This window comes from Microtus ochrogaster, unplaced genomic scaffold, assembly GCF_000317375.1.
Source record: "Microtus ochrogaster isolate Prairie Vole_2 unplaced genomic scaffold, MicOch1.0 UNK27, whole genome shotgun sequence".
Classification (NCBI taxonomy): domain Eukaryota; kingdom Metazoa; phylum Chordata; class Mammalia; order Rodentia; family Cricetidae; genus Microtus; species Microtus ochrogaster.
In genome coordinates this window covers 4,638,437-4,647,814 of record NW_004949125.1, presented here as the reverse complement: position 1 = coordinate 4,647,814, position 9,378 = coordinate 4,638,437, and the positions used below count along the sequence as shown (strand labels likewise).

Here is a 9,378-nt window from a genome sequence, read left to right as displayed (position 1 = left end):
TCTGTAAAAAAAAAAAAAAAAAAAAAAAGTTAGTCATCAGGAAATGGTGTCAGGAAAACGACACACACATGCAAAAGAATTAAGCTTCACACCTACCTTAGACCAGATACATGTGTTAACTCAAAATGGGCCCCAAATATAAAACACATCAAAGTTAAGTACTTACTCTCAGAATGTGGAAGCTGAGGCAGAAGAATTTCTTCAAGTTTAAGGTCAGCTTGAGTGGCCACAAAGTCAGTTCCAGACCAGCCTGACTAGAACAAAACCCTGTCTTAATACATTAATCAGCAGAGGGCTTGGGCAGAACTGGAGCAGAGCGTTTTCCCAGTATACAGAGCTCCCTGGGTCTGTCCAATTCCCAGAGCATCACAGACAGGCGTAGAGATGCGTGCACTCAGACAGTGATGCTCACACTTGGTCCCAGCACTGGGGAGGAGGAGGCAGATGATCAGAATTCAAGATTATCCTTAGCTACATAGCAAAATTGAGACTAGCATGGGCTATACCGTCTTTAAAAAGAGAAAAACTCGTATATACATACACACACACACACACACACACACTTTAACACTGATGCCGGGTATTCACTGGGCAAGACTCCTTCCTATTCTGGCCATCACTGTACGGTTGGTTGTTACTGGCGGGGGGTGGGGGGGGAGAGGCAATTCCAGAGTGATGGCATGGTTGAGCCTGGCAGGGAGCCATAGGCCTCTTCCTCAGCAGTAGCAGACTCTAGCTTTGGCAGGGTGAAAATCAATGGTTGCTTTACGACTCAAGCCTGGGGCAGCATGCTGACTTTGATGTCCCCATCTGTCATCAACTCCTGCTAGTCCAGCATCTGAGGCACTTTCTCACCAAGGGAGCAAGTCTCTGGAAACTGAGCATAGCTAACCATGAAGAACCATCAGGAATGTCCGACAGATGGATATCATGCCGCCCCTCAGCCTCAGTCTGTAATTCAGGGTGCAGCTTGGGATGGAGTTCAACACTTCCCACTTGCTCCAGGATTGGCTCTGGGACCTTAGAAGGGCTCCTCTCTCTCTGTAAGCAGGCCATGTGTAGAGCCATCCCTCTCTTTGACCAAGGGTCAACATAGCCCAAGGGCTAGGGATCGATACAAAGACTCCAGTAAGGCTACTGGGGCCAACCAGCCAGGAAGGAGTTTGTAGCCAGGTCCCATTCCAGCTGTGTGCTGGGGTGCACAGCTACCTTCCTCTTAAGAGCGAGCCAGGAGGCTGTGTTCCTCAGACTTGACTTTTCAGACTAGGGTAAGCTTAGCTTCAAGAGATGGTCTCTGCCGGCTGGGAACACAGGGAAGGTAGATTGAGAGTCCAAGGTCAGCAGGGGGTTGTGCTGATCCATCTCCATGTGTCATAAGCAGCTGTGCAGTCCTAGTAGGAAGCTGGCACCTGCCAACAGCAAACTCCTTGAGACTCAGAGTCTGTGTTTATGCAGGAGTCACACATCCTATGTCACGGACTATTTCACGTCCATTGAGGATTGTCTCATGTCCACGTTGGTTCATACCGCTTTCCCAGAATGGAGGAACTGGTCAGGGTCGAGACTGGATAGATGCTAAAGGTCAGCTGAGTATCCAACAAGATCCATACAGATGGTTACAGACAGCAGGATGAAGATGGACAGCCCTGGAATTTCTGTCATCTGGTTTGCTTTGACCCTTGGAGCCAAGACCTCCTCCACCTGTGACCATGGGCCACTGTGTCTGCACAACCAGCACGCACCGTCATCTAGAAGCCATATGCCACTCTGTCCAGACGACACACAGAAACATGCTAACACAAAAATAGGGGACAACAAATACTTTTATAAAATATTTATTCTAAAAAAAAAAATCACACTGTACAAATTTAGCTAGAACCTTCTCAATGCTCAGATTTATAAAAATGTCAACGTAACAGAGACCAAAAGGGACAAACTCTCACCGCTTTCGTTTCAAGTTAGGAAGGAAAAACAAAATGATTTGTCTTTTTTTTTCCTGGTACAATGATAGCAAATTTTTAAAGGAGATTCAACAAGCCAGCAGCAGAAACCGCAAGGTTGGCCTGCTGGCTCCACAGTTCCGTTTCCGCCCACTGAATTGGAATCCATGAGGCCAAGCGCAGCTTTCCCCGCAGGGCAGGCGATGCAGGCGCACTGAGCCACATCAGAGACTTGGGGAGACTCCCCAAAGCCAGTGACAGACAGAGTGACAATCTGTGATAGAGGAGAAAGCCTGCCTGTCTGCCTGCTCCTGATTCCTGCTTCTCTAACCCCGTGGATTTCCTGGACCCTGTTGAAGGTCTGCACAGCACGCAGCTGCTCAGAAGTGTAGTTTCTGGATGGTAAGGGGATACAGGGACCTTCTCAACTTGCCTGTCACTCCAGGCAAGAGTACCACGGGAGGAAATCCCAATCTGGGAATCCTTAATTAAAAAGCATCTCAGAAGCTGCTTTGTTGGGCTCTGCCATCTCTAATGGCTTGACCATCTTGTGTGCAGGGGGCTCTCTCCAGGACAAACCTCACGCTCTTCCACACACACCACACAAACTACTGGGAAAGGAACTAAAGGAAGGGGTAACAAGGCAGAGTGAGGTCTCAACAGCCATAGGCTCAGAGGCTGAGAGGCACATTTCACATTCTGGGGAGGTGAGAGCTGAGGTCACAGCCACGGGTGCCAGGCAGGGTCCATGCGACATAGGTTGTCCAGGCTATTGGCGGCGGCCACCAGGGTGTTCACCTTGCTCTCCCCGCCATCAAACTGGGCCAAGTTGTGCAGGCGGGTCATGATGGCAGTGACAGCTTTCTGAACCAAGGAGACCAGCTGCTGGCTGTCCATGTTCTCAGGCTGCCCGGCGGCCGACAATGGAGAGGAAGTGTCCTCTTGGGTCTTTTTGTGCCAAGCAATGATCTCATCCCGAAGCACAGTTTTCAGAATGCCATCCACCTGTGCAAAGGAGAGGGGAAACGGCTTGTGTCCCACCGGGGGTGACTGGTGTGGGCCCATCTAACAAGAGTGGCCAGGGCTAGACTGCCACCCAGGGACTAAACAAAGCACTTCTTCTCTGACAATGCTGGGTATCTGCTGGGAATACACTGGAATGTACCAGTGTCCCAGGCACATGGGGGACACCCAGAAGTGCAGGCTTGGATGTTGTGTCCTGCCACCATGCTCAGAGCAGATAGCCCTTGCTTACCAGGGTGCTGAGGGCATCTTGGTGAGGCACGCAAGTGCAGGATAAATAAAGTCAGTCCTGACTTGAGCCACACACCCACTTCTCTGCACAAGGTCACTGAGTCACTGACCTACAGCTCCCCAGCAACCCTTTGCAACTCCCATTTTGTGATAAACACATCCTGAAACATATTTTGGGAGTTAGAGACACTAGGCTGATCTTGCCTGGACTGGTTTTAGGAGCATATATGATAAGACAAACTATCCTTAGAATTAACTCCTAGGGGAAAAAATGCCCTATTTACCATCTTTTATCTATGAATAACTGGGCATTCGTGAGCCGTCAGCTGAGGCTTACATAACCCAGGCCTGTCAATCAAACCAAAAACCCCACCTTTACTTTACATCCCTAGGAACCAGCTCTTCCTCCTCTGCTCCCAGCATCTGCTCCACACTCTTTGAATACTGTCCACACTTCATCTTTGAAACCCCCTTGCTATTTGCCTGCTTGTTAGTTACATATTTTTAAACATTTTAAATTTTATTTTATGCTTTTGAATGTTTTTACCTGCAGTGTTGAAGTGAGATGCCTCCAGTGCCCACATTAAGTCAGCAGAGTTACAGATGGTTGTGAGCTACCATGTGGGTGCTCTAAGAAGTGACTAGTGCTCTGTTCAACTGAGCCAACGTTCCAGCCCCCATCACTGGTTTTTTTAGACAAGAGCCTCAAACCACCTCGTCTACAGTAGCAACCACTGGCCCTACCAGTACACCTTGCATATCCTAAGTGTCTGTGTCTGCTTGGGCCTCACTTCAGCCCTGGAGAAGGGAGGCAGCATGCCAGAAAATACTTCAGCCTTTCATGCCAGGAAGCGTGTAAGATGGAAGCCAGAGCCACAAGTTGCTATAGAGAACTCATTAGTTAGTGTCTACGGCCATACCACCCTGAACGCGCCCGATCTCGTCTGATCTCGGAAGCTAAGCAGGGTCGGGCCTGGGTAGTACTTGGGAGAACCAATAAGTAGGGGTTCAACTGAGGACTCTAGATTCCTTTTGGCAAAGTGGCCCCCCTTTCATTCTGCACATCTTAAGACAACGAACATTCCAATCTGTCTCCAAATACTCCATTTCTAACATCTCCCTCCATGTTCACAGCCGAGAGCGCCACTGAGAGCCCGGGGGGAACTAAGAATCAGTTCACGCTTCTCACAGAAAGAGGCTGAGACCCACCTTGAAGTTGGGCTGGGCAAAGCACCGTGCAACAGCAATCATGGAGGCAGTCAGCGGGCCGGAGACACCAATGGTGGTCAGGAACTCAGAAATGTTGGGCGTGAGGCGGAAAGGGACTGGACGGTTGGCATCTAAGTCCCCAGTTGCATCATTTATGTCAAATCGGAAGTAAGCAACATTCAGCTTGCCCGTGTCCTACGTTTCAGAGGGAGACATTTTTAAGTTCCACACTGGCAGGGCAGAGGAGTCAAGGCAGGGTCTGGCTGTTTGACAGCAAATTACCTGAGCAATCTGTAACATCTCAGGGTTGAGTCTATTGAGATGCAGGACAAACTCTGCGAAGCCGATGAGTGCCAGCTGGATGGTGAACATCTTCCGGAAGGTCCAGTAGTCTGTAGCGTTGGGGAAGGTGTGCAGGGCCCACTCCTTCAGCATGCTGCGGGGGACCATGTTGCTCTGGACCTCTTTGAGAATGTCTCGGAGGACCTGGAACACATTACTCTATGAGTCTTTGTCCGGATTTTGAGCAGATAGAAAGCTCTTGCATGGCGACTCCTGGCTTACTTAACATCTGACTGAACACTGCAGACCTTGGTTTCCCGCTAAACTGACGTACCCACCGCCAGTGCGGCTGTGTGGAGCATGCCTCTCAGGGTCAACACACAGAGACACTTTCACCTTCGCTGCCTCAGAATGCAACAGCCAGCTAACAAAGGGACAAAGGATAGCTGGACACCAGTACCTTCTTTAAACCATGCACAGAAGTGTCATAAACCAAAGAGCTAATCAAAAAGAGCAGACATTTGCATGAACTCAGTTCTGTGATACAAGACTCCAAATCTTAGGAACTGAAGAGACAGCTTTAGTCCAACTGGGAAGTCAAAACCAATTTACCCACATCTCTAGAAGCCGAAAGCTCCTGACAATGGTCAGATGAGCTCTCATCTGGGAGCAACAGGTGGAGTCTTGCAAGAACAGCGAACCTGTTGGCAATTCATGCGTCTTCCTGCCAGTCTCCCCCCACCTCCACAGTGGCCAGGGCTGCTAAACCCTCACCCCAAGAGCTGCCCCCCACCTGACCTATCTGATCGACAAGGTCTGACCCTGTCTCCATTAAGTTCACTTGGCAATACAGTGTTTACTAAAGGAACTGAGGTAACTATTTAACACTGCAGGTATCAGAGAGCACACCATCAGCTGGAGCCTGCAAGAGCCTGGCCAAAGACAAGAGCTGGTGCAGGAGAAGGGGGGGGGAGGGGCAGCAGCTTTGACACAACCAGAACATTCCAGGAACTTAGAAGGTCAAGTGTGACCCTAAGGCTCTGTCCCAGTACAAGTGAGAGCAAAGACAAAGCTACAAACTGTCGAGTCATGCTGATGGCATGGTCCAGACAGACGCCATCAAAACAGACACGATTGGTTCACTCAGAACATCGGTCAAATCAAGAGCTGGTGCTAGTTTAGTGGTAGCGTGCTTGCCTAGCATATGTGAGGCCCTCGCTTAGACCCCAGTACTGCCAAACACACACACATGCACACAAATGCGCTCATCGAGCCAGCTACTGACTTCCAAATTGAGCTGATTTCAAAGGCTACCTGCAACAGAGGAACAGACCAAGTCTAGGAAAGTCACTGGGTCATATGTGAATGTCTAGAATTTAATATAAAATACAAATCAGGGGCTGGAGAGACGGCTTAGTAGCAGGTTGTTATTGCAGGGGACCTGGATTGGGTTCCCAGCACCCACGTGGCTGCTTGCAACTCTAGCTCCAGGGGACCCACCACCCTCTCTGACTTTCAAGGGCACCAGACATGCAGACGGTACACAGATACGCATTCAGGCAAAAACACCCATATACATTAAAAACGGGTACTTAAAGCAGAGAAACTGCTCAACTTAAAAACAGGTAGGGACTTGAACAGGTATCATGCAAAGACAAAAGATAAGAAGCCAGCAACACAAAGAGACTCTTGTCATCACTGGGGAGAAATTACTAGTATTTCATGACCTACCAGGTGACTACAAGGGGTGGAAGGCAGTGGCTATGACACAGAGGAATCTATGACACAGGCACTCTAGAATGTAGTTCACTCAAATGTTAAAAACGTTCACTGTGTGACCCAACAATTCTACATCTGGGTGTAGAGATAAATATATTCTCAAAAGAAATGAATACATATTCACACAGGCAAGCGTGACAACGTCCATAGCAGCTCTCATTATATAGCCAAAAATAAATAAATCATTCAGAAGCCACAACTGATAAACGGACAAACTGAAAGCACTATGCTCACACACTAGAAGAGAATGTGGCACCGGAAAAGGAACAGAGCACTGACACAGGCTAGCAGAGTGGGAAGTCAGATATGAAAGTCCAATTCTATTCATGTCATGCCAACATCAGGCAACTCTAGAGACAGAAAGCGCCATGGACCACCTGGGGCTGGACTTGGAGAAAGATGGTGCATGGTGATCAATGGCCATACAGCCGAGGAACAGCTACAGACACTCCAGCACGTGAATCTCATCTCAGTGTCCTGAGAGCTGGACCAACACCACTCCTTGGGCTACTAGTGAAGCACAAAAGCTGTAGCTAGTGGCTTCCTCTGATGGCCTTGCTCATGACCTTTGCCCAAGGGGGCTCAGAATGACCAGGCCATGACCTGTGCTATAAAACACCCAATTCTCTCTCAACTGACAAGGCCTCAGTTCTGTCTACAGGGACTCACTCCCTCTGCCTGAAGGGGCAGGGAGCTGCCTCAGACCATGCCAGCCAGGACCACCGCAGACTCTCCCTGGTCAGGAGGTGGGAAGGACACCTTATGGGCTCTAGCCTAAATAAAACCCAATGTTGCAGGACCCAGAGAAACTACAATGAGCCCTGGGCAACTCAGGGCAGGTCATGGCTTCCACCCCATGGCCTCTCCTGGTAAAGCACAGAAGGACCCCGTGGCACCTGGGGAGGGGCCAAAACAGCTGCCTCTTGCCGCTCCACACAACCCTGGACAAAATCTTCCCAGCCAAGGGCAGGAATCTGCAAATAAGGAGAGGGCCCTCCGTCACCCTGGGAGCACAGGCTGTCTGGGATCCTATGGCCCACTCGTGCTCCTGCCCCAGGCAACCCACACAGCTGGGTCCCAAAGGTTTTGGTCAGTCACACTCAGCATTTTAGAAACCCCACAGGGTCTAGACAGGCGTCACCCAATGTCACTGGCTGCAAAGTGAGCATGTCACCCACTGGTGTTTAAAGTCTAATTTCTGAGTTTTTCTCTAAGTGCAGGGCAGGGACAATGAACTCTCCCAGGTCAAGAGCCTCACCACAAACCCCCTGCAGCAGATAGTCACCAGCCATCTGACCTCTCCCATCTCATCAGGAGTGAGGAGTCCCTGGTGGGACAGCCCACTGTAACCAAACAGCATGGACAGAAGCCCCGGGCAGTAGCTGGCCTCCTGCCTGGTACCTGGTGACTGGCCTGCGTTCCCCGTGCCTGCACTGTGGCCAGCCTGTCATAGTAACGGGAGATGGGGTTGTCGTGCTCGATGCCTTTCTTGGCACAGCGCTGCTTGTAGATTTCCACGAGGGAAAGTGAGGAGGGGTTGTCTTCCACGAGGCGCATCTGTGGGGACACAGCCACAACCCGAGGAACTGGGGAAAAAGGAGGCAGGGTGAGCAAGAGTGACCAGGTCAGCACTCAGCCCAGAGCACAGACAAAGCTGCAGAGCCCAGGTCACAGACCTCAGTTACTCAGCAGATGCCGTAGACACCAGCGGTAGGGTTAAGTCCTTGACAGGTGCCCCGAACACCTTTAGCGGGGACTCTCCCCATGCTTACTCCTTAGAGGCCTTCTCTAGCTGGCCTACCCTGGCTCTAATGCACCTGTTACATCTGTCTACCTGCAACAGGAAGGGCTGGCCTCCACCTCTACACAGAAAGGCAGCTGACATTTCTGTCACCTGAGGTTCAGTGACAGACTCTACTCATAACAGAAACCCTACAGTCTGTTCCCGGTGACGACTGCAGAGTTGAGCAGTGTGTACTCTGGGATGGCATCTGCCATGGCCAAACTCCTGAGCTCCGGTTGGGAGCAACCAGCAGGTAGGTACACCGCCTGCTGCCATGGCGCCACAGCTGCCTCCCTGAGATGCCAGCTGGCAGTCACTGACTTCTGGGCAGTTTAGTAATAAAACAAAAGAATAATTAAGATACTACTTTAAGGAGTAAAGTCAGCTGAGACTGACTGCCTTCCTCAGGCTGCACAACCTGGTGCGCCCTGTCTGCTGCTGAGCCCCAAGCATGGGGTAGTACTGTGGGCTGCACCACAGATGCTTGCGCTTTCTAATTTGAGGAGACCACGGCTGGCTTCCATCCAGGAGAAGTTCCCATAATGATTCCAAGACACCAAGTTGGACTTGACACTGCCTACTAACCCCGGAAGGGAAGTAGCACGAAACACATACATGCTTTAGCACACACAGTTTTCTGATATGACAAATTTCTTCAGATTTCTTTTTGAATTCAAAAGACCTATTTTAGCTGGTGGAGGCAAGAAGCAGGTAGCTCTTTAAGTTTGAGGCCAGCCTGGTCTACAATAGTGATACATAGTGAGCCCCTATCTCAAAAAAACCAAAAAATATGTAACAAAGCAACGCCTCCCCAAACCTATGGATTTTTATCTATTTATTCACTTTTTTATTTTAAAAAAAGATTTGTGTGTGTGTGCGCGCACGCATGTGCGCACTGCCTGAATGTATGTATGTACACCATGAGAACACCTGGTGACCTGAATGTATGTATCTACACCGTGAGAACACCTGGTGAGCTGAATGTATGTATCTACACCGTGAGAACACCTGGTGACCAGAACGTATGTATGTATGTATGTATGTATGTATGTACACCGTGAGAACACCTGGTGACCAGAACATATGTATGCATGTATGTACACCGTGAGAACACCTGGTGACCTGAATGTA

The 9,378-nt window shown here is 49.8% G+C and overlaps 1 protein-coding gene across 11 annotated transcripts in view; it reads right to left on the bottom strand.

The window, feature by feature from the left end:
• Window positions 1-1,819: 1,819 nt before the first annotated feature.
• Window positions 1,820-9,378, bottom strand: part of Trrap (transformation/transcription domain associated protein) — a 102,888-nt gene continuing 95,329 nt past the window's right edge. For 6 of the 11 annotated variants that reach the window (XM_026789732.1, XM_026789734.1, XM_026789735.1 and 3 more), the window contains 5 exons: window positions 7,866-8,050; window positions 7,361-7,438; window positions 4,686-4,889; window positions 4,404-4,598; window positions 1,820-2,945 (listed from right to left, as the gene is read on the bottom strand). In XM_026789732.1, the coding sequence (XP_026645533.1) occupies window positions 2,661-2,945; window positions 4,404-4,598; window positions 4,686-4,889; window positions 7,361-7,438; window positions 7,866-8,050 (947 nt within the window). In that variant the 3' untranslated portion in view covers window positions 1,820-2,660. The remainder of the gene's footprint in view (window positions 2,946-4,403; window positions 4,599-4,685; window positions 4,890-7,360; window positions 7,439-7,865; window positions 8,051-9,378) is intronic. The other 5 variants (XM_026789737.1, XM_013354069.2, XM_026789739.1 and 2 more) reach the window with 1 other exon arrangement.